The 27,741-nt window shown below is 59.4% G+C and overlaps 1 protein-coding gene across 1 annotated transcript in view; it reads left to right on the forward strand.

Moving 5' to 3' along the window:
- DYNC1H1 (dynein, cytoplasmic 1, heavy chain 1) overlaps nucleotides 1-23,752 on the forward strand; it is a 76,467-nt gene extending 52,715 nt beyond the window's left edge. The window contains exons 35-78 of the mRNA XM_006879075.1: nucleotides 153-380; nucleotides 825-1,055; nucleotides 1,832-1,972; nucleotides 2,169-2,402; nucleotides 2,640-2,846; nucleotides 3,035-3,156; nucleotides 3,697-3,862; nucleotides 5,726-5,889; nucleotides 6,229-6,358; nucleotides 8,221-8,354; nucleotides 8,880-8,994; nucleotides 9,084-9,245; nucleotides 9,418-9,632; nucleotides 9,723-9,927; nucleotides 10,834-11,007; nucleotides 11,305-11,424; nucleotides 11,922-12,042; nucleotides 13,030-13,225; nucleotides 13,582-13,699; nucleotides 13,780-13,995; nucleotides 14,755-14,967; nucleotides 15,091-15,218; nucleotides 15,771-15,924; nucleotides 16,216-16,362; nucleotides 16,448-16,598; nucleotides 16,700-16,953; nucleotides 17,039-17,173; nucleotides 17,261-17,355; nucleotides 17,427-17,601; nucleotides 17,693-17,768; nucleotides 18,246-18,406; nucleotides 18,568-18,679; nucleotides 18,769-18,829; nucleotides 18,909-19,032; nucleotides 19,533-19,646; nucleotides 20,096-20,266; nucleotides 20,475-20,692; nucleotides 20,779-20,882; nucleotides 21,597-21,808; nucleotides 21,923-22,076; nucleotides 22,574-22,716; nucleotides 22,821-22,989; nucleotides 23,178-23,305; nucleotides 23,624-23,752. Of these exons, the coding sequence (XP_006879137.1) occupies nucleotides 153-380; nucleotides 825-1,055; nucleotides 1,832-1,972; nucleotides 2,169-2,402; nucleotides 2,640-2,846; nucleotides 3,035-3,156; nucleotides 3,697-3,862; nucleotides 5,726-5,889; nucleotides 6,229-6,358; nucleotides 8,221-8,354; nucleotides 8,880-8,994; nucleotides 9,084-9,245; nucleotides 9,418-9,632; nucleotides 9,723-9,927; nucleotides 10,834-11,007; nucleotides 11,305-11,424; nucleotides 11,922-12,042; nucleotides 13,030-13,225; nucleotides 13,582-13,699; nucleotides 13,780-13,995; nucleotides 14,755-14,967; nucleotides 15,091-15,218; nucleotides 15,771-15,924; nucleotides 16,216-16,362; nucleotides 16,448-16,598; nucleotides 16,700-16,953; nucleotides 17,039-17,173; nucleotides 17,261-17,355; nucleotides 17,427-17,601; nucleotides 17,693-17,768; nucleotides 18,246-18,406; nucleotides 18,568-18,679; nucleotides 18,769-18,829; nucleotides 18,909-19,032; nucleotides 19,533-19,646; nucleotides 20,096-20,266; nucleotides 20,475-20,692; nucleotides 20,779-20,882; nucleotides 21,597-21,808; nucleotides 21,923-22,076; nucleotides 22,574-22,716; nucleotides 22,821-22,989; nucleotides 23,178-23,305; nucleotides 23,624-23,752 (6,927 nt within the window). The remainder of the gene's footprint in view (nucleotides 1-152; nucleotides 381-824; nucleotides 1,056-1,831; nucleotides 1,973-2,168; nucleotides 2,403-2,639; nucleotides 2,847-3,034; nucleotides 3,157-3,696; nucleotides 3,863-5,725; nucleotides 5,890-6,228; nucleotides 6,359-8,220; nucleotides 8,355-8,879; nucleotides 8,995-9,083; nucleotides 9,246-9,417; nucleotides 9,633-9,722; nucleotides 9,928-10,833; nucleotides 11,008-11,304; nucleotides 11,425-11,921; nucleotides 12,043-13,029; nucleotides 13,226-13,581; nucleotides 13,700-13,779; nucleotides 13,996-14,754; nucleotides 14,968-15,090; nucleotides 15,219-15,770; nucleotides 15,925-16,215; nucleotides 16,363-16,447; nucleotides 16,599-16,699; nucleotides 16,954-17,038; nucleotides 17,174-17,260; nucleotides 17,356-17,426; nucleotides 17,602-17,692; nucleotides 17,769-18,245; nucleotides 18,407-18,567; nucleotides 18,680-18,768; nucleotides 18,830-18,908; nucleotides 19,033-19,532; nucleotides 19,647-20,095; nucleotides 20,267-20,474; nucleotides 20,693-20,778; nucleotides 20,883-21,596; nucleotides 21,809-21,922; nucleotides 22,077-22,573; nucleotides 22,717-22,820; nucleotides 22,990-23,177; nucleotides 23,306-23,623) is intronic.
- The last annotated feature ends 3,989 nt before the right edge of the window (nucleotides 23,753-27,741 follow it).

Genomic DNA, 27,741 nt, shown 5'->3' on the forward strand with positions numbered 1-27,741 from the left:
GTTCCTGGGGAGAGGGCTGCTGGGTGTTAGGGTGCGGTGAAGTCACACTGCTTTTACTTGGAGGGTAAATGTGAACAGCAAACCTAAAGCGCCATGATGGGGTGCATGCAGATGACACAGTTCAGAGCGTACCTTTGAACCTGTTCCTCCAGGTGCGGATCATGTTTGAGGTGCAGGACCTCAAGTACGCCACGCTGGCCACTGTGTCGCGCTGTGGCATGGTCTGGTTCAGTGAGGACGTGCTGAGCACCGACATGATCTTCAACAACTTCCTGGCCAGACTGCGCAGCATCCCCCTGGACGAGGGGGAGGACGAGGCGCAGAGGCGGCGTAAGGGCAAGGAGGACGAGGGCGAGGAGGCCGCGTCCCCGATGCTACAGGTGCGGCCTCGGCCATGGGGTCTCGGGGAGGTGACTGCTGCTCGGACATACCGTGTCCGCCAGGTGGCTGCGACTCCTGGGGAAGCCCAGCCATAGCGGCTGCAAGAGCCAGGGCACGTGTGGGGAGATGGCCACGGGGACCCCATGGGCACATGCGAGCCACCCGTCAGATCCGGCTGACCTCAGCAGCGGTTCCTGTGGGCCCCCCCCCCCCGGAGACACGCCCTCTTCCTGGTCATTGGTGGAAGCCAGTATTCCTGGCCACATGGTTCTTCAGAGCCATCAAGCTGGGTTTCACCCCTGAAGCTGCACCCAGAATCCCCTCAGAGCTCCCACTTCCACCTAGGGCGGGTTAGAAGGGCAGGCACCCCGTCCCCAACACACACACGCCCCCGCCCGGCTCTAAGCCCTCACTGAAGTGTCCTTGTCCTTGTCTCCTTCCAGATCCAGAGAGACGCGGCCACTATCATGCAGCCCTACTTCACGTCCAACGGCCTGGTCATCAAGGCCCTGGAGCACGCCTTCAAGCTGGAGCACATCATGGACCTGACGCGGCTCCGCTGCCTCGGCTCGCTCTTCTCCATGCTGCACCAGGCCTGCCGCAACGTGGCGCAGTACAACGCCAACCACCCCGACTTCCCCATGCAGATCGAGCAGCTGGAGCGCTACATCCAGGTCAGGGCCCCGCGGGCTCCCTCCAGGACTTGTCCATCCAGGGCAGGGCCCCCCACACGTCCATACCAGGGTGCTTGTTCCTGGAGACATACGTCCAGGCAGGGCCCCCCACGTCCACTCCAGGGTGCTTGTCCTCGGAGACTGACGCCCGGGGCAGGGCCCCCGGCGTCCTTGTACCAAGAGGCTCCACCAGTGTCCTTGTCCCTGGAGACTTGACACCTAGCTCGACTCCCTCCCCCACACTATCCTCATCCCTGGAGACTGACATCCATGTTTATTCCCTGCCCCATGCTCCCCCAGTGTCCTTGTCCCAGAGTCTGACGTCCAGGTCAGCTCCCTGTTCCCCACTGCCTCCACACCGCCCCCAGCCCTCCAGTCCTTGTCCCCAGAGGCTGACGGCAGGTCGGCTTCCTTCCCCTGCTCCCCGTGTCCTCATCCTTCAAGATGTCCAGGTCGGCTCCCCGCCCCCACTCCCCAGATATCCTCATCCCCAGAGACTGATGCCAGGGCAGCATCACACTCTCACCTACCTGAGCAGCTGTGTCCCTGGATCCCTCCAGCCAGGTTAGGGCCCTCACTCACGCACTCACCCGCCTTACCAGGACCTCACCCCTGGAGAGAAGGTCAGTCAGTGCTCATAGGCTGGGGCAGGTGCCCAAGTGCCAGGATCCCAGGATGAGGGGGGCCTGCCCCCTTCCAGCTTAATGTTGCTGTATGTGCCTAATTTTGTTGTTCAGACTTTGATTCTGACCTGAGGTCATATGCTCCTCCCACAGCGCTATCTGGTCTACGCCATCCTTTGGTCCTTGTCTGGGGACAGCCGGCTGAAAATGAGAGCAGAGCTGGGTGAATACATCCGGAGAATCACAACCGTGCCACTGCCCACAGCGCCCAACGTCCCCATCATCGACTATGAAGTGAGCTCATGGCCCGTCCCCAGAGGCTTAAGGGGGGCACGAGTCCTGGGGCTGCCTGGCCCAGCCTTTCCTTCCCCATGTCTCGCCCTCCTGGTTTTGGGCAGCCCTTGAGGGAAAGCTCTGGTCTTAGAGAGAGCAGGCTCAAGGCCGAGGAGGCGCACGGGGGTTGGTGCTGAGTGGTCGCCCTTCCATTCAGGTCTCCATCAGCGGGGAATGGTCACCGTGGCAGTCCAAGGTGCCGCAGATCGAGGTGGAGACACACAAGGTAGCAGCTCCCGACGTGGTGGTGCCAACGCTGGACACGGTCCGCCACGAGGCACTCCTGTACACCTGGCTGGCTGAGCACAAGCCGCTGGTGCTGTGTGGCCCCCCTGGCTCTGGCAAGACCATGACACTCTTCAGTGCCCTCCGGGCCCTACCTGACATGGAGGTGAGGGGCTGCCGTGGACAACGGCGGCCTCGTGTCTGGCGGGATGTCCTGGTGTACAGCGGGTCCCCTGGTGTCCGGCAGAATGTCCTGGTGTCCAGCAGGTCCTGTGATGTCTGGCGGGTCCCATGGTGTCTGGCGGGTCCCCTGGTGTCTGGCGGGTCCCTTGGGTCCGGCAGGATGTCCTGGTGTCCAGCGGGATGCCCTTCTTGAACTTGTTTTTGTTTGTTACCGATAAAGGTTGTGGGTCTCAACTTTTCAAGCGCCACCACCCCAGAGCTCCTCCTGAAAACCTTTGACCACTACTGTGAGTACCGCCGCACGCCCAACGGGGTGGTGCTGGCGCCCGTCCAGCTCGGCAAGTGGCTGGTGCTGTTCTGTGATGAGATCAACCTGCCCGACATGGACAAATACGGCACCCAGAGGGTCATCTCCTTCATCAGGCAGGTGGGTGCAGTCCACTGTACCCGCATTTGTCCTGCTCTGGGTTCCCCCAGAGCTCGTTCATGACCTGCTCGCCTGCACTCACTGCCTCACCTGCTGTGTCCTCGTAACGCTGATTTATGTGTTCACCGTCCTCACCCACTGTCCCCTCAGTGCTGCTAGTTCACCCCACTCATGCTGTGTGTTCCCAGATGGTGGAGCACGGGGGCTTTTACCGAACCTCTGACCAGACGTGGGTGAAGCTGGAGCGAATCCAGTTTGTGGGGGCCTGCAACCCGCCCACAGACCCAGGGAGGAAGCCGCTCTCACACAGGTACGTGTGTCTCAGGGGACATCACTGGACTCACACAGTGAGAGAGAGTGGGTGTAGACCCTGCATGTCTTGTTCACCTCCGAGCTCCTCCGGGGCGGCCGGTGCTGTGCTCACTCCAGGAAAACGTGCTCCGAGTGGAGTGCGCTGCTCCCCGAGTTCGTCGTGACCCAGCCCACACCCACTGCTGTTGCCTGTGTCCTGCCCACAGGGCTCCCCGGCGGGTTTCTGGGGCTTTCTGGGGGATTCGGCTTCCGCTTTCTCCAGCAAACCAGCTGGTAGATTGGAACCCCCAACCTTTAGCAGCACAGCGTGTAACACGTCACGAGGCTCCTCGACAAGGCAGTCACTCTCTCCTCTTGGGCTGGGTGTTCAGTCACTGCCCTGTGTCGTGGGGGGGCACCAGGCTGCCGTCTGGGGAGCATTCTCGGCTGACCACCCAAGCCACAGTGGGTGGAGGGGAGGCTCCCCCAGTCTCCGTGGGGTACCCCAGCTTCTCTGGAGTCAGCATGGCGTGGGATGCTGACCGGGCGCCTGTTGCAGGTTCCTCCGCCACGTGCCTGTTGTGTACGTGGACTACCCCGGGCCCGCGTCGCTCACCCAGATCTATGGCACCTTCAACCGCGCCATGCTGCGCCTCATCCCGTCCCTGCGCACCTACGCCGAGCCGCTCACGGCTGCCATGGTGGAGTTCTACACCATGTCCCAGGTACACACGGGCCTCCGAGGGCTCGGGCCCACCTCTGCGGGCGCCTTGGGGTGTCTCCTGTGCAAAGACTTGATCCCTTTACGAGGCAGGATCATGCTGAGGGCTGAGTCGTCAGAGCCCACCTCTGCGGGTGCGTTGGGGTGCTGTCCTGTGCACAAACTCAACCCCTTTACGAGACAGGCTGTGCTGAGGGTTCGGACAGGAGCTGTGACCCTCTAAGGCACAGACACGTCCTCCTCTGGCTGCTCTGATGTGTTGGTGACGCTCTTCCTGTCACAGCACTCAGGAGGGCAGTGCCCCTCCCACACCCTCCCTGCCTTTACATTGTTTCTTTAAAATACTGCTAATCTTTTTATTGTCCGAGTTCTACTTGGTTATTAGATTTCTGTCTCACGTCCATGCCGAGACAGGCTGCTGGTCAGTAGCTTGGCCTTTCATAGTCTTTCAGGGAACAGAGGCTTTTTGTTTCCATGAGGTCCTGCTTGCTGTCCTGTGCATTTGTCGTTGTGTCAGGTAATCCCTGGTTGAGGGCAGGCCTGACAGGGTTCTCCCTGCTTCATCCTCTGAGGTGTTCAGGCTTGCGTCTGTGTAATTTGTTTTTCTGAGTGATGTAAAGCTGCGTCTGTGTGTTTCCTGTCACCATCTTCTCCCCTGATGAGAACAGTACCGCGCCCTTGTCAAGGTCAGCTGACCGCAGGGTGTGGGTTTGCTTCTGGACTCGTGGTTCACGCCAGCACAGGACCCTCTGATTTCTGCAGCTGGACGGAGTGTCGCCCACGCTGTACGGCCTCCCACTCTGTTCAGTCAATGTCGCCTTCTCTCTTCAGGGCCTCTGTACAGTCCATGTGAAGTTAAAGACGGATTGTCCTATTTCTGTAAAGAAAGCAGTTTGATTTCCTCCCCCTCCTCAAGAATATAGATTGTGTCACAGATCTGCCTGTCGTCCTCACATGACGGTATTGCTGTAATTGTCGTCTGTGTGCCTCTGAAGTCAGCACAGCTGTTTCGGGTCAGTGTTACCCTGAACCTGTATGTTTCTTGGGTACCCCTGCCATCTCAATAGCACTAAATCCATGAGCCTGGGAAATCTTTCCGTTTACTAGGGCTTCTTGAATTTCTTACAGCATTTTGTAGGTTTTGTTTGTCTGGGTTTTTAGCGTTTTGTAGTTTTGCTGTGTGGGTCTCTCATGTCCCTGGCTCGATACATTTCTAGGTATTTGATTCTTGTAGATGCTGTTGTAAGAGTTTCCCCTTTGGGTTTCTCACTGCTGGTGCAGGAAGCCCAGGGGTTACTCTGTGACTTTGCTGTATCACCTGTTAGCTCTAATAATTTTTCTGTGGATCTGGGGCTGTCTACGTGGGATCATGTTCGTGACTAGGGATACCTTTCCTGGCTTTCACTTGATCCCTTTTATTCTGTTTCTTGTCTTCGTGCGCCTGTGAAGCCTTCTAAGGCAGCATGGTGTAGCTGTGGGGGTGTGGACGCCCTCTCCTTGCGCCGGTTTCCAGGGGAGAGCTCCATCTCGTTCCGCTGACTGTAGTGTTGGCCAGTGGCGGTTCAGCGTGTCCTGAGTCGTACTGGAGACTTCCCTTTCTCTCCTGGCTGCGTTAGGGCTTCGTCAGAGGAGGATGTGGGCTTTGTCACGTGCTCGCTCTGTCCACTGAGTCGATGGTGCGGTTACTCGCTTGTTCATTTGGCCTGTCAGCGTGACCCAGCCTGTTGAGTGGTTTTCTAACAGTGACCAGCCTGGCCGTGGTGCAGGCCTGGTAACATGCCGTCGGGTTGTTTTCTCACTCCTCTGTGTTCGCGGAGACACTGGCCTGTGGTGCCTGGGTGTGTGACTCCGCTTTCCGACCCCGCAGGAGAGGTTCACTCAGGACACACAGCCTCACTACATCTACTCACCCCGAGAGATGACCAGGTGGGTGAGGGGCATCTTTGAAGCACTGCGGCCCCTGGAGACCCTGCCGGTCGAAGGCCTGATCCGGATCTGGGCACACGAAGCCCTCCGTCTCTTCCAGGACAGGTGAGCAAAGCCACGTCCCCACCAGCTTTGAGGGTTTCTTACTGGCCTGTGCCTCCGAGCTCACACTGCGGGTCCCGCTCCGTGGTGCCTGGCACTTAAAGACACCGAGCGGGCAGATCACGTTCCAGATTCTTAATGGAATTGATCATGGCAGTGGAACTTAGACCATGCTGTGGTTTGATATTTGCCATCAAACATGAGATTGCCACGGTAGCCTTGAGTTCAGAGTCTTGGGTTCCTCCGTTGTTGGAAGAGGCAGCCTGTTCCCACCCTTTGGGTAGCTTCCCACACTCCCCACTGTCTGTGTTCCCCCATCCCACTCTTGGGGTTCCTCCCCAGGCTCGTGGAGGACGAGGAGCGGCGCTGGACGGACGAGAACATCGACATGGTGGCCCTGAAGCACTTCCCGAACATCGATAAGGAGAAGGCTATGAACCGTCCCATCTTGTACAGCAACTGGCTGTCCAAGGTACCGACCCCTCACACAGGAGCGCCCCTCCAGGGGTGACCCTCACCTGGCACTTCTTGGTCCGGGAGTGCAGGGGAGCCAGGCCGTGGCAGGACAGGATGTGTGAATGTGTGCCGCTGTCCATACCGAGCCAGGGCACCTGCAGAGCAAGCTGGTTGACCCCCTGTGGTCTCCACTCAGAGGCAGCTAATGCTGGAGGGAAAAGTCAGGGCTTCACCTGGTGCTGACTTCCTTCTTGGTGAAGGTTTAGGGAAAATGTTCCGTGTACTAAATGCTAAATGACCAATACTTCAGGTTAGCAGTGCATTTTGTTTTCTCAGAAGAGGATGTTGTTGTTGTTGTTGTTATATGCCGTCGAGTTGCCTGTGACTCATAGCGACCCTATGTACAGTAGCCCTAAACTCTGCCCTATTGTGTGCCAATCTCACCTTCTACACACCTGCCCCTCTTGTTACCCCAGTCACTGAATCCATTCATCTCGTTGAGGGTCTTCCTCTCCTGCACTGTCCCTCCACCCTCCCAAGCATGATGTCCCTCTCCAAGGACTGGTCCCTCCTTGCAACATGTCCAAAGTATGTCAGACAAAGCTTCAGAATCCTTGTCCCCAAGGAGCAGCCTGGCTTCACCCTCTCCAGGATGAACCTGTTTGTTCTTCTAGCAGTTCATGGTATATTCAGTACTCTTCTCCAGCACCACAGCTCAAAGGCATCAATTCTTCTATCCTCCCTAGTCATTGTCCAGCTCTCCGATGCATAGCAGGTGATTGCAAAGACAAAAGGATGTTAGGACAAGTTTTTGTCAGCTGGAGGTCCAAATGATTAAGGACTGGGCTGCTAGGCTGAAAGGTTGGAGGTTCGTGCTCACCCAGGCGTGCCTAGGATGAGAGACCTGGAGACCTCTCCTTCAGGGGAACAGCCCGAAACCCCGTGGGATAGGTGTGGTCTGAGGCTCAGAGGCTGCTGGGAGGTCATCAGTGCACTAGGGAGACAGAGACAAGTCCATTCTCCAGGCTCACTGCCTCGGGGTGTGGGGGAGGAACAACCCCCTCTGATGGACAGCACTCTGGGGCCAGGCCAGGCGGCAGGGCTGTGTGGAAACAGGCAAGGAGTGTTGGTCAGCGTGGCTGGAGTCTGCCCGGCCCTTCCCTCTTCCCTGAGGGGCAGCACCCCTGGAGGCCCACTCCTCCTCCCCAGGATGCAGGGCAGCTACCCGAGAGCCCTCATCTTCTCCTTCTCTTTATACGGCATCTTTTGAGGTTCAGGTGGTCCTCAAGTTTAATCCCCTCGTCCATCTGTCATTGAGTCTGTGTGTGGAGCGAGCTGTGGGCCATTTTCGGTTCGTCCCTCACAGACGCCCCTCCCTGTCCAGTGATAGCCACTCGCCGGTCACTGTGTTAGCACCGTCACAGCAATGTCCCTGTGCCCAGGGCTGCACTGGCCCTGCCTGTGCCACAATCCCCCACGTCTGTCTGGAAGGGTGGCCAGCATGCCTGGCTCTTCCTAGCGGGTCTGAACCCCTGACCCTTCCCTCTTTCAACTAAAATTTAGAGGTGGCCTGTTCAGGTCTCCCCGAAACCCTCCCTAACCAGCCGCTGTTGAGGTTTGGTTTGATGGAGGTGACATTTTTACAGGCATGTGTGTCTACTCAGATCGTGTCCTGGCCTGGCCTGTCCTATATGTAGCTTTCCAATATCTCTCATGACAGTCTGTATTTTCCACAAAGTTTTTCTAAGTGTTTAGATACATCTATTCCTTTATTTTGTTGTAAATGGTAGTTTTTTTAAAACTGCTTCCCCCACCACCACCACAACAGATGACTTCCTCTATGAGATTTTGAGGGTATGTTTGCTTGGGTTTTGCTAGGACTACATCCCAGTAGACCAGGAAGAGTTACGAGATTACGTCAAAGCCAGGTTGAAGGTCTTCTATGAAGAGGAGCTGGATGTCCCACTGGTCCTGTTTAATGAGGTCTTGGACCACGTGCTCAGGATTGACCGGTGAGCTTGTTGTCCGTCCACCCCCGACTCCACAGTTCTGTGCTCCCTGCTCCGCCTCGGCCCTGTCCATCAGGCAGTGCCCCTGGCCCTCCTTTCTCGCCCAGCTTCTGTCATCAACTCTCCTGCCCTCCTCATGTTTGATGCCATAACTCAACCTCTCAGTGTACTGGAGAGCTCTGGTGGCGCTGGGAGTAAACCTTGGGTTTTGAAGGCGCCAGCACCTTCTGGGGAGGAAGAAGAGGCAGTTTGTAGAAGTCTTTTCAGCCTTGGAGCCCCTGCAGGGCCGAGGAGTCAGAGAGGACTCGCTGCATAAGCTCATACCAGGGTCGGGTCCGTGATGCCTCTGAGCGTCCTTGATGGGCAGGACCAGCTTGCATGATCAACATCCTCACTGGACCTGGCACCTAACACCTAACACACAAGTTCATGTGAAAACAGAGCCCAGGCCCTGAAGGTTAGGATGTGCGTCATGAGTGTGGATGGGACTGGAAAGCCTTCTCATTGGCCCCTCTGTTGACATTTCAGGATATTCCGTCAGCCTCAGGGCCACTTGCTTCTAATCGGCGTGAGCGGTGCAGGGAAGACAACCCTGTCCCGTTTTGTTGCCTGGATGAACGGCCTGAGTGTGTATCAGATCAAGGTAGGTGCGCCCTCCGCTCCCCGCTGCGTGCTCGTGTCACACACCTCCCGCTCAGGTGAGAACGGGCCTCTCCTGCTGCCCGCTTCCAGGTCCACAGAAAGTACACCGGGGAGGATTTTGATGAGGATCTTCGGACAGTGTTGAGGCGCTCTGGGTGCAAAAATGAAAAGATAGCCTTTATAATGGATGAGTCCAACGTGCTGGACTCTGGCTTCTTGGAACGGATGAACACGCTGCTGGCCAATGGCGAGGTAATTGGGGGCCCGGTTGTGTCCCGTGCGTGGGGTGTTGGGGCCCGTGTGTGGGGCGCCATGCGTGGGGTGCCAGGGGCTCGTGCATGGGTTGTCGTGAGCCTGTGTGTGGGTGCCGGAGGCCCGTGCCCAGGCCCGGTGGCTGCAGTGACGGTTGTGTTGATGTCCGCAGGTGCCTGGTCTCTTTGAAGGAGACGAGTATGCGACTCTGATGACACAGTGTAAGGAGGGGGCGCAGAAGGAGGGCCTGATGCTAGACTCGCATGAGGAACTGTACAAATGGTTCACCAGCCAGGTCATCCGCAACCTGCACGTCGTGTTCACCATGAACCCCTCGGCCGAGGGCCTCAAGGACCGGGCGGCCACGTCACCAGCGCTCTTCAACAGGTAGCCCTGAGCCCCGCACCTGGAGGCCTGGCTGCTTCCCTAGGGCCTGCCGGCCTGGGCAGTGTGCCTGAGGTGCGGCGTCTCCCCCAGGTGCGTGCTGAACTGGTTTGGAGACTGGTCCACCGAGGCGCTCTACCAGGTCGGCAAAGAGTTCACCAGCAAGATGGACTTGGAGAAGCCCAACTACATCGTCCCCGACTACATGCCGGTCGTGTACGACAAGCTCCCGCAGCCCCCGTCCCACCGGGAGGCCATCGTCAACAGCTGCGTGTTCGTGCACCAGACGCTGCATCAGGTGGGTGCCCTGCTCAGGTCAGCGGCAGGGAAGCAGAACTGAACTGACAGTCCTGCTCACACGAGTCCAGCTGAGTGGACACGGCGCTGCTGGGACTTCATGTCCAGCCCTCACTGTCACCTTGGAGAGAAATCGCTGTTTCTCAGCCACCTCCTGGCCTCTGTCAGTGACATCTCGGGGGTCTTGTCCCCTGACCCATTTCCTGCCCCCATAGAGCACCCTTCCCCACAGTGACCACTGCCCTCCCTGTCAAGGAGGTGGCTGAGTCTGGAGGCCTGCTGGTGGTGGTCCTGGTGCCAGCACACTTTTTTCTGTAAAGGACCATGTAGCAAGTGCCACCACTGCTGGGTAGCTGTCCCAGGTCGGCAGCAGTGCAGACACCTGAGGCTGTGGGCGTGGCTGTGTGTCCACAGAGCTTCCGCCCTGGCCGAGTGTCACCCAGGCTGGGATGCCGGCTCTAATTCTTCGCGGGACCCGCCTGCTTCCTCTGCCAGGAGCTTCCTGCTGGCCAGTCCTGTGTCACTTTGCCTTTTCATGCAGTTTCTAGCTTCCACTTCCTTTAAAGAAAGCATGAAAGGAAACACAGGCACCACTAGAGTTTTCATAAACATCACAGCTGGTCACATATAGTGCAGCAGTGAGCTTGGCACACCGTCGGCCACACTGTAGAGAAGTTCAAGGCTGCGTGGGGCAGGGCTTCCTGAGGGTCTGTGGCTGACAGCCAGGCCCCTGCCCTGGGCCTAGCTCCTGCCCTGGGCCTAGCTCCTGCCCTGGGCCTAGCTCCTGCCCTGGGCCTAGCTCCTGCCCTGGGCCTAGCTCCTGCCCTGTGTCTGGTGTGAGCCAACAAGGGACTGAGGTCAGATAGGAATGGACAACCTGAGTTGAGAGCAGTTTCATTCTTGAAAGGCGAATGCTCGGCTGGCAAAACGCGGCGGCAGGACAATGGCCATCACCCCCCGCCACTACCTGGACTTCATCAACCATTACGCCAACCTCTTCAACGAGAAGCGCAGCGAGCTTGAGGAACAGCAGATGCATCTGAACGTCGGGCTGCGCAAAATCAAGGAGACGGTCGACCAGGTGTGGCTTCCTGCCGGCAGCGTGTGACCGAGAGGGCTCCTGGCGGGAGGGCCCTGGGCAGACGTGCAGGTGGCCAGGAGGGCCCAAGGCAGGACTGCCTAGGTGGACAATGCAGGTGGACGGGAGGGCCCCAGGTTGGAGGTCACCCTGGGCGGACATGGGGTGGACCGAAGGGCCCCAGGTGGGAAGATCCTGGGCGGGAGAGCACCCTGGGTGGACATGCGGATGGACGGGAGGACCCCGGGCGGTCAGGAGTTCTGGCTGCCGCCATCCTGACCAGCCGGCTCTTGTTCGCAGGTGGAAGAGCTGCGCCGGGACTTGCGGATAAAGAGCCAGGAGCTGGAAGTAAAGAACGCTGCCGCCAACGACAAGCTGAAAAAGATGGTGAAAGACCAGCAGGAAGCAGAAAAGAAGAAGGTACTTCCTGTCCTCCCTGAGCTCCGCGTGGCTTGGGTTCCAGGGAGAACGGGGACTTTGTCTGACTCGGCGTCCAGGGTGCAGGTCCTGGTGATAAACGCTGGCTGCCAGCGGAGCTCAGCCGTCCACGCCTGCGGGCATCTGCCTCCCAGAGATGACCGCTTTAGAAACCTTAGGGGCGTCCTTACCACTGCACCACCAGGGTCACTGGTCGGTTGGTGAGGGAGCCCTGGTGGCGCAGCGGTTAGGATCATGGCAGCTAGCTAGAAAGGCCAACGGCTCAGACTCACAGGCTGCTCCGGTGAAGGAAGTGTGACAGTCTACTTCCAAAAAGACCACAGCCGCAGAACCTGTTCTGCACTGGCCTGTGGAGACCCTGCGAGTGGGGGGATTGTTCCGATTGTCCCTATGAGTGGGGGTCCACTCAGCACAGGGAGTGCAGGGTGAATGTTCCAGATTCTCTCATTGAGCTGGAGCCGAGCCGCCTTGCCTCCTAGGTCATGAGCCAGGAAATTCAGGAGCAGCTGCACAAGCAGCAGGAGGTCATCGCAGACAAGCAGATGAGCGTCAAGGAGGACCTGGACAAGGTGGAGCCTGCGGTCATCGAGGCCCAGAACGGTAGGCAGCACAGCCGTGCCCGGAGTCAGGCGCCTGCCGTGGGGAAGCACAGCACAGCTACTGTGAAGCCAGGCTGATTGTGCTAATGAACTCTTCTCCAGAGGGGAGGGGCGGGAGCTTCCCGGTGGGTCACGTGCTGTTAACGTCATAGTCACGCTGTTTACCAATTCCTGACTCGACTTCCCCAGGAAGCCCCACAAAACACAGTACTGGGGACCCAGGATGGATGTCTGAGGACAGGCAGGAGTTGAGGCCCCCTCCTCCCCACCCCTGTGCCTGCCCCTCAGTCCAGCTGCGGAGTGACCGAGAACAACCCTAACCCTCTACCCCTTCTCACCTGCACATAACTTGGCCTCTCACACGGTCCACACAGAGTCCACTCACAGCCCCAAGGGGACAGAAACGACTGGGTTCAGGACCACCTGGCCTGCAGCTGGCCTTCCTGAGCCTTTGCCGAGTAACGGCAGTAGTGGCATTTCACGCTGTCAAAATAAATACGTGTTCTGGTTTGTGGAAGACACTGACATCGATGAGCTTTTAGAACTGCTCATTCCACACCTTCACTCGGCTCCTTAAACAGCTTCTGAAGTGTGGCAGATTTTATAACATTTTTGCTGGAAATTCTATGAAACATCCACACAGTTAAACATCCTAAAATCCATGTGGAGATGAGGGAGTTTGAACTTTCAGGGAATTTGAAGGCAGTGTGGTGCTGTGGTATGACGTGTCAGGCTGCTAACTGAAAGGTTGGTGGTTCAAATCTACTGGCTGGTCCAAGGGAGACAGAAGGGCAGTCTCCTCGCAGAACAATGTGCCCCGTCAAACGCCCGGTGAAGAGCGGCCGCGGGTTACAGCAGCCTGCTGTCAGGACTCTGCCCCGGCCTGCTCAGTGACCGGCGTCTCCACGTGTAAAAGCTCAGCTGCCCAGGCCTCCTGTGCGGGCTCAGCCCTTTCACTGCCCTCTCCTTCCTCCCCTGTGGCCCTCAGCCGTCAAGTCCATCAAGAAGCAGCACCTGGTGGAGGTGCGCTCCATGGCCAACCCGCCCGCCGCTGTCAAGCTGGCGCTGGAGTCCATCTGCCTGCTGCTGGGGGAGAGTACCACCGACTGGAAGCAGATCCGCTCCATTATCATGCGCGAGAACTTCATCCCCACCATCGTCAACTTCTCCGCTGAGGAGATCAGGTGAGGCCGCGCCTCGGACGTGGCGCCAGGGAGCCCTGTGGAAGCCAGGAGGCAGTGGAGCGGCCGTGACCACACAGCAGTCCCCTAGACGCTGTCCCTGCCCCGCGACAGCGGTCAGAGCAGTGAGCCACTGCCCGGCCGCAGCAACCCAGGCCCCGAGCCTGTCTGCAGCTTCCTGCGGGTGAGGGGGACTCGACAGCAGCATGGGCCACTCGGCCCTGAGGAATGGCGGTCTGAGTCCTCGGCCGTCACTGGGACACACGGTCCGCGGCTGGCTGTGTTACGTTCTGACTGCTCTGCTTTTGCCCTACATGTGTTTAGAGTTGTCATACTTAAAATTTACGTAAAATTTACAGCGATGCCATTCGGGAGAAGATGAAGAAGAACTACATGTCCAACCCCAGTTACAACTACGAGATCGTCAACCGGGCCTCCCTGGCCTGCGGCCCCATGGTCAAGTGGGCGATTGCGCAGGTAAGGCCGCAGCCGGGCCTGGGTGTGCGGTGGCCCTGGGCCGTCACCGTGGTGTGACCGAGCCTGGCCCGCCCCTGCAGCTCAACTACGCAGACATGCTGAAGAGGGTGGAGCCCCTGCGGAACGAGCTGCAGAAGCTGGAGGATGACGCCAAGGACAACCAGCAGAAGGCCAACGAGGTGGAGCAGATGATCCGCGACCTGGAGGCCAGCATCGCCCGCTACAAGGAGGAGTACGCCGTGCTCATCTCGGAGGCCCAAGCCATCAAAGCTGACCTGGCCGCCGTGGAGGCCAAGGTGAGCCAGTGCGCCCAGAGCCCCGGCTGGTGACGGTGCCTTTGCAGGAGGGGGACGCCGAGATAAAACGCTTCACCGCGTGCTCGGGCACCCTCGAGGCCCCGGCAAAGTCGCTCTGTGGACTTTGTCAGCGTCCTGGAGGCTTCTGGGAAGGATTCCATACTGAGTGTTGCCTGAGTCGTGTTAGTTAATCGGTACCTCACAGAGCGGGACAGCCTCTTCTCGCCCCACAGTCGACTGTGAGCCCTTCTTCAGGCTTCGTAACTGCTCTCACCAAACGTCTCCTCAGGGGGTCGCTTACCGTTCATCGCCATCCCTTTGCCACCTGCTTCTCCCCATCCTCACATTCGACCACAGACCTCTCCCCTCCACCCTGAGCAGCCGCCTGCGCCACCCAGGCTGGAGGCTCGTCCTCTGTGGATGATGACATCTGTGCTGTCCTTAGTCAGCTTTCTCAGACACACGCACACAGGCCTGCCAGCAATGGAGATGAGCTGGACATACACAGGCAGACAGACACACACACAGCGGCCAGATGGACAGATACACAGCACCTGCCAGTAATGGAGATGAGCTGGACATACACAGGCAGACAGACAGACACACAGCGGCCAGATGGACAGATACACAGCACCTGCCAGTAATGGAGATGAGCTAGACACACACAGGCAGACAGATGGACAAGACGCCCACGGCGGGGACGTGTGCACCCTGACCCCACAGCTCTGAGCAGGTGACTGAAGGCCCTCCTCCCCTCAGGTGAACCGCAGCACCGCTCTCCTGAAGAGTTTGTCTGCCGAGCGAGAGCGATGGGAAAAAACAAGCGAAACGTTCAAGAACCAGATGTCGACCATCGCCGGAGACTGCCTCCTTTCGGCTGCGTTCATCGCCTACGCCGGGTACTTCGACCAGCAGATGCGTCAGAACCTGTTCACCACCTGGTCCCATCACCTCCAGCAAGCCAACATCCAGGTACCAGCCGTCGGGTGTCAGTCTCGGGATGGCAGTGCGTCTGCCTGCTGTGCGCGTGAGGAGAGGGTGGCCCGGGAGCCTGCTGGGGTCGTGACCGGGACGCCGGCGGTCGCCCTCCCTCAGTTCCGCACGGACATCGCGAGGACCGAGTACCTGTCCAACGCCGACGAGCGGCTACGCTGGCAGGCCAGCTCTCTGCCCGCCGACGACCTGTGCACGGAGAACGCCATCATGCTGAAGCGCTTCAACAGGTGCGGCACACATGGGCCCCGCTGACGGCTGCAGTCCAGTTCACGTGTTTAAGTCGCCCCTTTGTGAAGGCCTGGGGGTTGGGTGGGCGGTGTGACAGGGCCACGGCAGCCAGCAGCAGGGGGTGTTGGGGATGGATTCCGCTTCCCCGCCCGCTGGGTGGTTCTGCAGTGTGTGGTTGTCACGTGACTTTATACTGCTCATTTAGCACAGTTGCAGTTGTGTGTTTGGGCTTAGAGGTGCACTCAGTCCCTCCCTCGAAATGGTACACCATCAAAAAAGGAAAAGACATCACAGAGCCGAAGATGCCAAGCTGAATGGTTCAAGTACGGACTGTTCTACTTTTGAGTCATGACAGCAGCTCGGGGCGACCAGAGGCTGACCGTCACGGGGCAGCCCTGACCCCACAGGTCACCTCGCTGACATCACACAGTGCCCTGAGGGCTCGACGAGGCAGGCTCTGCGCCCACCAGGGTCCCAGGCCGTTGAAGCCCGTGCTGCCGCTGCCTCGCAGCCTCCTCAGTGGCCTGACTGCTCTGGTCTCCTGTGTTCAGGTACCCGCTCATCATCGACCCCTCTGGACAGGCCACAGAGTTCATCATGAATGAGTACAAGGACCGGAAGATCACCCGCACCAGCTTCCTGGACGACGCCTTCAGGAAGAACCTGGAGAGCGCACTGAGGTTCGGGAACCCGCTGCTGGTCCAGGTGCGTGGCCTCACCGGTCCTCAGACCCCAGGGCGTCGGAAATTCCCCTCGGATGCGGGTGTAGCGAGTGTCCAGCCCGGCACCGTCCACTAGGACTCCCGCTGGGCAGGGCTGGCCGGCGGCTGCTTACAGACCCGAGCCACAGCGTTTACTGGGTCAGCCAGAGCAGGCCTCGACGGTGGGGTGGCTTCGAGGAGGGAGGCGTTGCGTGGAGTGGGGAGTCGCTGCTAAGCCATCGTTGGGGGTGCACTGTTCCCTGACGCTGACTGACTGCCGTCTGGACATCTGTAGGACGTGGAAAGCTACGACCCAGTTCTGAACCCGGTCCTGAACCGTGAAGTTCGGCGAACGGGCGGGCGGGTGCTGATCACGCTTGGGGACCAGGACATAGACCTGTCGCCCTCGTTCGTCATCTTCCTGTCCACCAGAGACCCCACGGTAAGGAGCGCGGCGGCCGCACAGGGACGGGGCTGTTCCTCAGCGTCCATCCAGACTAACAGCAGACCCCCCTCTGCCGCGGCAGGTTGAGTTCCCACCGGACCTCTGCTCTCGGGTCACTTTCGTCAACTTCACCGTCACCCGGAGCAGCTTACAGAGCCAGTGTCTCAACGAAGTGCTGAAAGCAGAAAGGCCTGATGTGGACGAGAAGCGGTCCGACCTCCTTAAACTGCAAGGTGCCGCCCTGGCCCGCGGTGGACGGGCTCTGGTGCAGGTGGGAGTCGGGGAGCCGGGGCCAGGACGTGAGCACGTGCTCATGACAGCGTCTCTGTCACAGGGGAGTTCCAGCTGCGTCTGCGACAGCTCGAGAAGTCCCTGCTGCAGGCCCTGAACGAGGTCAAGGGCCGCATCCTGGACGACGACACCATCATCACCACCCTGGAGAACCTGAAGCGGGAGGCGGCCGAGGTCACCAGGAAGGTGGAGGAGACGGACATTGTCATGCAGGAGGTGGAGACGGTGTCTCAGCAGTACCTGCCGCTATCCACAGCCTGCAGCAGCATCTACTTCACCATGGAGTCCCTGAAGCAGGTGATGGTCCCCCCACAGTTGGCAGGGGACAGCGTGGGGGCAGCAGGAGCTGCCACCTCACGGCTGTGCAATGCCTGCCTTCCAGATCCACTTCCTGTACCAGTACTCCCTGCAGTTCTTCCTGGACATCTACCACAACGTCCTGTACGAGAACCCCAACCTGAAGGGGGTCACGGACCACACCCAGCGCCTCTCCATCATCACCAAGGACCTCTTCCAGGTAGGGCCGCCCCGGGCCTCACCTGCCCATCTCCATGTCACCTCCCCGCTCTGAGTGAGCCTCACCTCCTCTCTCTCTTGGTGCCAGGTGGCATTCAACCGCGTGGCCCGCGGCATGCTGCACCAGGACCACATCACCTTCGCCATGCTGCTGGCAAGGATCAAGCTCAAGGGCACCATCGGGTGAGCACCTGGCGGCACGGGCGCACTGTCATGGGGCATCTGCGACAGGTACTAACCTCTGTGTCCTGCAGGGAGCCCACCTATGACGCCGAGTTCCAGCACTTCCTGCGGGGGAAGGAGATTGTGCTGAGCGCAGGCTCGACCCCCAAGATCCAGGGCCTCACCGTGGAGCAGGCCGAGGCCGTCGTGCGCCTGAGCTGTCTGCCTGCCTTTAAAGACCTGATCGCCAAGGTGCAGGCCGACGAGGTGAGTGTGCCGAGTTCCCAGGAGACCAGCGGTCAGACAGACCAAAATTATCTCATCGGACACCACTCACAGCCCTGTTCTCATCTTCCAGCAATTCGGCATCTGGCTGGACAGCAGCTCCCCAGAGCAGACAGTGCCGTACCTGTGGAGCGAGGACACCCCTGCAAGTAGGTCACCCAGCCACGCCCTCCCCCACAAACACGTCAGTGTCAGCTGTTCAGGGGACCACGTTGGGAGACGGCTTCTGGACAGAGGCTTGCTGAGGAGGGAGGGCCCAGCTGTCCCCATTGCTGTGGGAGTGGCCCCTCAAGAGGGGCAGGTGGCATCTTCAGGCCATCTCTGAACGTTGACCAGTAGCTGGGCTGAAGTGGAGGGAGACACGGCCACCACATGTCAGCATGGCCAACCCGAGCCGCCCCCTTCAGTCTCCTGAAAAGGTTCACATGTCTGCAGAGAAATCAGAGATGATGTGCCGTGGCCTCAGAGAAGGCCCAGGGCTGGGTGGGCATGGATCCAGTCCTGCTGGGCTGGGCAGGCAGAAGGGTGGGGTGCTGGCCAGGCCCAGGCTGGAGCCCACCCAGGCGGCGCTTGTGGGAGGAGCAGCCCTCAAGTGCCATGGTCCCAGCCCGCCCGCCTCCTTCCAGCTCCCATCGGCCAGGCCATCCACCGCCTGCTGCTGATCCAGGCCTTCCGCCCCGACCGCCTGCTGGCCATGGCCCACATGTTTGTGTCCACAAACCTCGGCGAGTCCTTCATGTCCATCATGGAGCAGCCGCTCGATCTGACCCACATCGTGGACACAGAGGTAGTGCCCTCACCTCCTGGGCCCCCATTTCCTGCCCACAGACCCTCCTGGGCTGCATCCCTGTGGATTATTCCACCTAGCTCCTCTGGACGTGGAGGATGCCACCTGGACAGAGGCCCTCCTGGTGGCATGCCATCTGATCCGGTTGGCCACCTTTGCAGGTGAAGCCCAATACTCCTGTGCTGATGTGCTCCGTGCCCGGCTATGACGCCAGCGGGCACGTGGAAGACCTGGCAGCCGAGCAGAACACGCAGATCACCTCCATCGCCATCGGTAAGGGGCTCACGGGTATGCTCGGTGTCACAGGCCCCACTGCCCTGGAAGGCCAGGCCTCCCTCACTAAGGCTCTGCTTCCCGTCCAGGCTCGGCCGAGGGCTTCAACCAGGCGGACAAGGCGATCAACACGGCTGTCAAGTCTGGCAGGTAGGTTTGGGCCTGTGCCCCGAGATCCCCGGGCCCAGCGTGGGCGGGCAGGGCTGCCACACGGTCTCGCTGTGTGCAGGTGGGTGATGCTGAAGAATGTGCACCTGGCGCCCGGCTGGCTGATGCAGCTGGAGAAGAAGCTGCACTCCCTGCAGCCGCACGCTTGCTTCCGGCTCTTCCTCACCATGGAGATCAACCCCAAGGTGGGTGTGAGGGGAGGGCGGGGGTGCTGCCACCGAGCAGGGCCTGCGTGTCAGGGGAAGGGGGCAAGTGAGGGGAGAGAGGTCCCTGTGTGCACATGCAGAGCCTGTTGAGGGGCCCGCCTGGAAGGCACCCCTATGTGTGGTTGTCAACACTTGGAACCCGCACAGGACGACGTCTTTGTGTAAACCTAAAGTGGGCGTGTTGCTTTTGAGCAGAACTTGGCTGGAATGCTGTTGTCTACAGCCTGGGCTCGTCTGTCCTTGTGCAGAGCCCTTGTGGAAGATGCTTCATTAAACCATGAGCGTGTGTGTGCGCGCTGTCACCGTGTGTGTGTGTGTGCGCGCGCGCGTGCGTGCGTGCGCGCGCTGTCACCGTGTGTGTGAGTGTGCTTGTCCTTGTTGAGCTGAGCCCGTGTGAGTGGGTGACTCTGTCTGAAGTCTGTGTGTCGTTGCCCGGAACCTGCATGAAACCTGGGCGCTAACGCACCGTGCTCCCCCAGGTGCCTGTGAACCTGCTGCGCGCCGGCCGCATCTTTGTGTTCGAGCCCCCGCCGGGCGTGAAGGCCAACATGCTGAGGACCTTCAGCAGCATCCCTGTCTCCAGGATCTGCAAGGTGAGGGGCTCCTGCAGCTCCTCCGTGAGGGCCTGGCCCGCCTCCAGGTGCAGGGTCTGCCTCGGGCCACCAAGCCGTGTTCTCCCCAAGGACGTTGACAGGTTCAGTCCGTCCTGCAGCTGTGGGATGGTTACCGGGTGCTGGCAGGTTCCCAGAGGGGAATGTGTTCAGTGATGCCCTGATCGAGCCCAGCGTGTGGTGCCCATGGCTCGCTGCCTTCTGGGAAGCAGAGGCCACCAGAGAGCACTCCTGCCCCCAGTACCACCCAGGAAGTCCTCGTTGGGAGCTACTCACAGGGACCACATGCTCACCGTCCAGCTCAGCTTCCTCAGCGGGTCCTGACTGTCCACACCACCCGTCTCCTCAGTCAGCCCCCAGGGGCATGTCCTCACGGCTCCTGTCCCCAGGCTGGCCCTGCTCTCTGGTGACACTGTCCTTTACCCGCACAGTCTCCCAATGAGCGCGCCCGCTTGTACTTCCTGCTGGCCTGGTTCCACGCTGTCATCCAGGAGCGCCTCAGATATGCCCCCCTGGGCTGGTCCAAGAAGTATGAATTTGGGGAGTCAGACCTGCGGTCAGCCTGTGACACTGTGGACACGTGGCTGGACGACACGGCCAAGGCAAGTGGGTGACCCCTCTCAGTACGGAGGCTCGATCGAGTGAGGAGAAAAGAAGGTGGGAAGGGCCAAGTCCTCGTGACAGTAGTCCACCCAGCCCAGCGGTCTGAGGGGCGTCTCCCAGCATCCGAGACAGGAAAGGAAGGGGCTCTCTCAGGACGTGGGGGTCAGCCCTGCTCCCTCAGTGCTCATTAGGCCAGCACTCCCCCAGGGAAGGCAGAACATCTCTCCCGACAAGATCCCCTGGTCGGCGCTCAAGACCCTGATGGCGCAGTCCATCTACGGCGGCCGCGTGGACAATGAGTTTGACCAGCGCCTGCTCAACACCTTCCTGGAGCGGCTCTTCACAACCAGGAGCTTCGACAGCGAGTTCAAGCTGGCCTGCAAGGTGGACGGGCACAAGGACATCCAGATGCCCGACGGCATCAGGTCTGAGGCCGCGGGGTCGGGTGGGGGACAGCGCAGACAGCAGCCTGGGGGCAGCCCACCCACCCGCGCTTGTGCCGCTCTTTCAGGAGAGAGGAGTTTGTGCAGTGGGTGGAGCTGCTCCCAGACACGCAGACGCCGTCCTGGCTGGGCCTGCCCAACAACGCCGAGAGGGTTCTGCTCACCACGCAGGGTGGGTAGTGGCCGTGTGCTGCCCGGGGTTCCTCCGTGGGGAGTGGTGGGGTGCTGGGAACGTGCCACCCAGAGTCCTCCCATCCTCAGTTCTGGGGGGAGCCCGGCATGTGGGTGGATGTCGCGGTTTTCATTTACTCGAGAGGTGGTTTCATACACTGAGGGGTCACATCCAAGGTGAAGGACACCGAGCTGATGGACCAGTCTCCCCGAGAATGCTCCACAAAGACGGGGCTGGGGGAGGGCGGGCTCCTCTCTGTCCGCTGGCCTGGGCGCCCAGCTTGGCTCTTTGCAGCTGATTGACTTGCGAGTTAAATGCAGCAGTCAGTTGGCCATTTTCACACGCAGGATTTAGTAGCGTGACTTGCGCGCACAGTAACCATACGCACAGCCATAGCCATCGTTGCTTCTAGAAGCTTTTCTGCTCCCTGAACGTGATCTTTGGCCCTGACACCAAGTCCCAGATGACCCTTGATGACCCCTGGTGGCCACTGGTGACTGATCTCCGTTCCATGGCCTGTTCTAGTTGTCACCTGAGTGCGGTCTGGCCTGGGAGGGGCCTGTGCTGGGCTTGGTGACGAGTGGCCATCTGTTTACCGGGTGTTATTCTGGCCCGGCCATGGCCCGTGCCTTACAAGGGAGCCGCACTGAGCGGACGCCCCCCAGGCGCCCCCTGACCCTCCCTCTCCCCGTCCCTCCCGTGGACGCGGCTCAGGTGTGGACATGATCAGCAAGATGCTGAAGATGCAGATGCTGGAGGACGAGGATGACCTGGCGTACGCGGAGACGGAGAGGAAGACGCGCGCGGACCCCACGTCGGACGGGCGCCCCACCTGGATGAGGACGTTGCACACCACCGCCTCCAACTGGCTGCACCTGATCCCCCAGACGCTCACGCACCTCAAGCGCACCGTGGAGAACATCAAGGTGAAGGCCGGCTCAGCGGCAGGCTCCTGACCGCCCGCTGAGACAGGTGGAGTCAGGGAGGGGGTGGCCCTCCCCTGTATCGGGCGCCTCACCGCGTCCTCTCAACACCCGTAGGATCCTTTGTTCCGCTTCTTCGAGCGGGAGGTGAAGATGGGAGCCAAGCTGCTGCAGGACGTTCGCCAGGACCTGGCAGATGTGGTGCAGGTGTGCGAGGGCAAGAAGAAGCAGACCAACTACCTGCGCACGCTCATCAACGAGCTGGTCAAAGGTGCGGGCTGCCCTCGGCGCGGGCTGCGGGGCTGCGTGTGCTGAGGGCTGCCCTCGGCTCGGGTGCTGTCTACGCAGATGATTGGTGCGTGCATGTGTGCGTGAGCTGAGGGCCACTCTTAGCTAGGGGTGCTGTGTGTGTGCTGAGGGCTGTCCTCGGCTAGGGGTGTTGTGCGTGTGCTGAGGGCTACCCCAGGTCCAGGGGAGCAGTGTGTGCGTGAAGACCTAGCTTGGGCTCCTAGGTGTGCGCTGAGAGCTGTCCCCAGGCAGAGGCTCGGTGTCCACAGGTGTCCTGACAGCCGGGGATAAGTGACCAGGTGGGGGGAGCAGGCTGTGAGGAGACTGGGGGCCCAGCCACAGCGGTGCAGAGCTGGTGGACTGTGGAGATAACAGTCCTCCACCTCACCACCATGGCGGTCACCCTGGCACAGGCGGGGCTCGGGCAGCTGGGCGGGAAGCGGCGGGCAGGTGGTCATCTGCACTGGGCCCCTCCTGCAGGCATCCTCCCGCGGAGCTGGTCCCACTACACAGTGCCGGCCGGCATGACGGTCATCCAGTGGGTGTCGGACTTCAGCGAGCAAGTCAAGCAGCTGCAGAGCATCTCCATGGCAGCGGCCACAGGGGGCGCCAAGGAGCTCAAGGTGCTGCCCTGGGGGGACAGGAGGGGGCGGGGAGACGGGCCCACCTTCACACCAGGGGCTGTGGGAGGAGGCCCGCGTGACCGTCCTTGGCTGTGTCCCCATAGAACATCCACGTGTGCCTGGGCGGCCTCTTCGTGCCCGAGGCCTACATCACGGCCACGAGGCAGTACGTGGCACAGGCTAACAGCTGGTCACTGGAGGAACTCTGTCTGGAGGTCAACGTCACCACTTCACAGGGTGCCTCCCTCGATGCCTGCAGCTTCGGGGTCACAGGTGAGCTGAGGGCCGCCGGCAGCCAGCCCTCCTTGGGGGTCCTGGGCACCGTCCTGGCCTGGGTACAGATGACTTGACGTTGGAGCGTGTGTCCTGATGTGTGACTGGAGTCCGGGTGACGGTGGGGATGGGTTTGTTTACGGCTGTGGCCCTTCCGCGCCCACCTCACACCCCCGTCCTCGGGACAGGCCTGAAGCTGCAAGGGGCCACGTGCAGCAACAACAAGCTGTCGCTGTCCAACGCCATCTCCACCGTCCTCCCGCTGACGCAGCTCCGCTGGGTCAAACAGACCAACGCGGAGAAGAAGGCGAATGTGGTGAGGGCCTCGCCGAGGCCGGCGCTCCTCGGGGGGGGGGGCACTCTGTAGTGACCCCGTGGTGACAGGCAGGGCAGGGTCACTGCCTTCTCCACCTTCAGTCGCCTGGTGGCAGCCCCGCCGCTCGCCCCGTCCTGGAGGGACTGTGATGTGTGCAGGTGGTGGTTTACTGAGCTGACCTCACCTTTTTAGTGTAGAGGCTGCGAGCCAGGGTTCTCTGCTGGGTCCTCTTCCTCCTCAGTGGCCACCCAGCTCCCATTGGGCCCCAGCTACAGGGCAGGGGCAGCGCAGGTGCTCAGTGGTCCTGTGCCTCCCCAGGTGACCTTGCCTGTCTACCTGAACTTCACCCGGGCTGACCTGATCTTCACTGTGGACTTCGAGATCGCCACCAAGGAAGACCCACGCAGCTTCTATGAGCGTGGGGTTGCCGTGCTATGCACGGAGTGAGGCCCTCGCTCCCTTTGCTTTGGGCGTCTCATGTTTAACACGTGTTCGTTATTAAAACGTCCGGAAGGAGGCATGGACTCGGGGAGGTGGGAGAAGAATGTTGCTGGTCTGAGGTCGGAGGATCGAGAGCAACACAGGCAGAACGAGGAGAGGGAGGGAGGGAGGGAGGAAGCCGTATGTGTTTTTAGAGGGTTCCTCGCATGGTTGTTTCATGGAATAAAACACTAAGCATGGCCCGGCTCCTTCCTTGTCTGTCTCAGCAGCGCTGGCCCAGCCCCACTGCCCACGTGATCTGGAGTGGGGGTGCTGGGGTGACCTCTCATTGCACATTGACCACGCCTTGAACCGTGTGCACCTGTGTCAGCTCTGCCCTGCTCCCCAGCCCACATGATCTGAGGTGGGGGTGCTGGGGTGCCCCATACTGCACAGTCCTGAGCAGTGTGTGCCCCGTGTCAGCTCTACTCTGCCCCCCAGGCACTGAAGCCTGATCTTTGGACTGCTGCTCTCTGTCAGCTGGAACACCACCACCCCTGCCTCACCTGTCCATCTGCCTGTCCATCCCACACTTGGAGAAGAGTGGCCCCGAGCAGGGCTGGGCTGTACCTGCCACATCCCTCAGGGCATGGGCCACACCCCCAGCCTGGCAAACGGTCACCTGTCAGCTGCCCTCCAGAGGGTCGCACCAGCACAGGAACCCTGTCCCCACTGAGATTCCCGGCTGTAGCCCATCTCTAGGGGGCGGGCATCGTGTTAGACTTGGGGCCCTGTCAGCGTAAAGATCACGTTTCCACAGGACTGGGTGCCCTGCGTTCTCCTGGGTGGGTCCATGTACCCACAGCTGTAGCCAGGGCACAGGGCTGCCCAGGCAAGGACCCCAGGGGACGGAGAAGCCCCACACAGACCTCTGAAGGCCGTCCCATAGCCTTGCTACCCCTTCACGTACTGTGACCCTTCAGCCTTGATGCCAGTGGCTCTCTGTCCAGCAGTGGGCACTGTCCAAGTCCCCTTCCATCTCTGGACACCCGCTGTCCACAGCCCTGTTAAGTTCTCAACACCCTGACCATGCTAAACTGGCACCCTTTGAGACAAAGTTTGGTGTTTCCAGCCTCTGGGAGCAGGCGCAGGGCTGCCAGGCGATGGGTACCTGTGTCTAGCCTGGCCCCAGCCACTGAAGGAGGGAGCCTCGTGGTTGACATCACTTTATTGCCCTGAGGGACAGCGTTGCCTCGGCTGAGCTGAGGGCACCAGACTTCAACCAGAGGGCCAGCCGTAGCTGTGAAGGGCACAGACCTGCCTTCTCCGTGCTGACCTGGCTCCTGCCTGTGGACAAGAAGACCAGTGAGCAAGCCCTGGTCACCCTGAGACACAGACCCACCATTGTCCTTGGAGGTCACCTCAGAGACCCTGAAGGCAGGCATGGCTGGAGCCATGTCCACAACCACGACCCTCTCACTGTAGCGCCCAGATGGCAGTCGGGGTCCACCCGCAGTCGGGGTCCGTCTGCAGTGGGGTCCGTCTGCAGTCGGGGTCCACCCACAGTTGGGGTCCACCCGCAGTCGGGTTCATCTGCAGTCGAGGTCCACCCACAGTTGGGGTCCACCCGCAGTCGGGTTCATCTGCAGTCGGGTCCGTCTGCAGTCGGGGTGCTGGTTTGGGTCCCGTACGGTGAGGCAGGAAATGCCGATCTCCCAGTGTCTGCAGGCTGCAGAACTAACAGCGAGCTTGCCCTCTGCACAGCCCAGCTGTCCCCAGGCCTTCAACCAAGCCAAGGAGGTTCCTCTGAAGGAGAATGGGGGTGAGGTTGAGAAGGTCTCCTGGTGAAGGACAGGATTTAAAGCTTCCCCCAGAGGAGAAGGTGAGCTCAGGAAGAGAAATCGGGAAAGAAGAGAATTGGGGCTGGCCTCCCGCAAAGAGCACAGCATATTAGGGGCTCCAGGGTTCAGGGGGAGCAGGTGGAGCACATTTCTAGGGCTGAGAAGCTGTCTTCATGACATTGAAAAAGGGGCATATCTGTCACCTGATGGCGCCATTAGATCCATTGGACGGAACACACTGGACCACCACCCCCACACCCCTCACAACCCCCATATCCCCCACTCCCCGTGAGCCGTGGGCCTCAGGGCTGCACTTGTGGCAGGTGCACTGAAACACAGGTGTTCACATCAGGGAGATGAGGAACACTTGGAAATGCAGATGTTCACACCCGGAGGGGGGGTGCTGGTGGCACCATGGTTAAAGCAGTGAGTGGTCAGCAGTTCCAACTCCCCATCTAGCAGTTCCCTGAGGGGGAGATAGGGCTTCTGTTGCATAAAGACTCCCACCCAAGCCCACTGCTGCCCAACTGCCCGATTGTGTTTCTGAGGCAGTAAGTTCTCTGGAAGGAGGGTCTGAACCTCCAACCTTTCCATTAGCGGCCAAATGATTCAACCACGGTCCCACTGGGGCTACTTCCACAAATGTTTGATGCCCCCAAGTTGAGTACAGCTCACAGCGACCCCGTGAACACGAGCCCTGCACCCCGTCCTCCCCTGTGCCGTCCTCAGTCTCTTGACACCCTTCCTAGAAGAGCACAATACTTTTTATATTAGAAGTATTACCTTTTAAGAATGGTATTATTGCTTTCCAATAAGTTCTAAGGGATTTTTAAATTACTGTGATCCAGGCCATAGTCTTCACAATTGCGTGCTATGCATCGAAGATCTGAACAATGTCTAGGAATGATGCCTTTGAGCTGTGGTACTGGAGAAGAGTGTTGAATATACCATGGACTGCTAGGAGAACAAACAGGTTTGTCCTGGAGAGGGTGAGACCAGCCTGCTCCTTGGAAGCAAGGAATCTCAAGCTTTGTCTGACATACTTTGGACATGTTGCAAGGAGGGACCAGTCCTTGGAGAGGGACATCATGCTTGGGAGGGTGGAGGGTCCGCGCAGGAGAGGAAGACCCTCTGAGATGGATTGATTCAGTGATTAGGGTGATGGGAGTGTGTGAGAGACAGGTTGGCACAGGATAGAGCAGGATTTAGAGCTCTTACAAAGTAACTCTACAGCACATAACACCATCACTATTGATATCTAAAGGGAGCTCTGGGCCTAGTGGTAAAAAGCTGGGCTGCAATCCCAGGGGCATGCAGTTCAAATCCACCTGCTGCTCCACAGAAGAAGGGTGTGTAGTCTCCTCCAGGTGATTAAACTGCTTCTGAAAACCCACTGGAAGGTCAGCTATGAGCTGGTTCTGACTTGATGGCAAACAACAATGGCAAAAGGGACACAAAAGCTGACATGAACAGAAATGCTGTGTGCCCAGGTGGTGGTTGGTGGTGTGCACCGTTGAGTCGGACCCTAATCTAGCGGAGTTTCAGAGACAGTCAACGAAAAGGGAGAAGACTTCCCACCTTTCTCCTGTGGAACAGCTAGTGGATTCAAACCACCTACCTTTGAATTGACAGCATAACACCTTACCACTAAGCCACCAGAGCTGAGGCCTGAAGAAGCAGCAGAAGTCTTAATAACGTGTGCACATCACACAGGAGCGAGAACTTAATAAATTATGACCTATCTTGGGAGGGACTGGAAAGCATTACGCTTGAGTGAACTAACTCGGTCCCATGAGGATAAATATTATATAAAACCGTTATTGTAGAACGAGTATGAGGATCCAGGAGGGGTGGGAGAGGCTGGAAGCAGAGGGAGGTGAATGTGCAGGAGGAAGAGGGGATTAATCATCGGGTTGTACAATTTGATGGGTGGAAAGGTAAGGGAAATGGAAAGAATTTGTACAAATTTGTGTTTGAATTTTGTAAACAAACTAGTAGAAATATTTAAAAAAAATAACATGTGCTCATCAGCGAAACAAGTGCCTCTGGAACCTGGTGGAGGAGATGCAGGTGAAGAGGGACCCCCCCACACCCCTGGCCTCCCTGAATTAATTGAAAACCCATGTATAGTCAGATGAGGGGCGTGCAGTGTGTACTATTCTAAAGGTGTGTCAA

This window comes from Elephantulus edwardii, unplaced genomic scaffold (assembly GCF_000299155.1).
Source record: "Elephantulus edwardii isolate Elephantulus edwardi_28Jun2011 unplaced genomic scaffold, EleEdw1.0 scaffold00002, whole genome shotgun sequence".
In the NCBI taxonomy this organism is placed as follows: domain Eukaryota; kingdom Metazoa; phylum Chordata; class Mammalia; order Macroscelidea; family Macroscelididae; genus Elephantulus; species Elephantulus edwardii.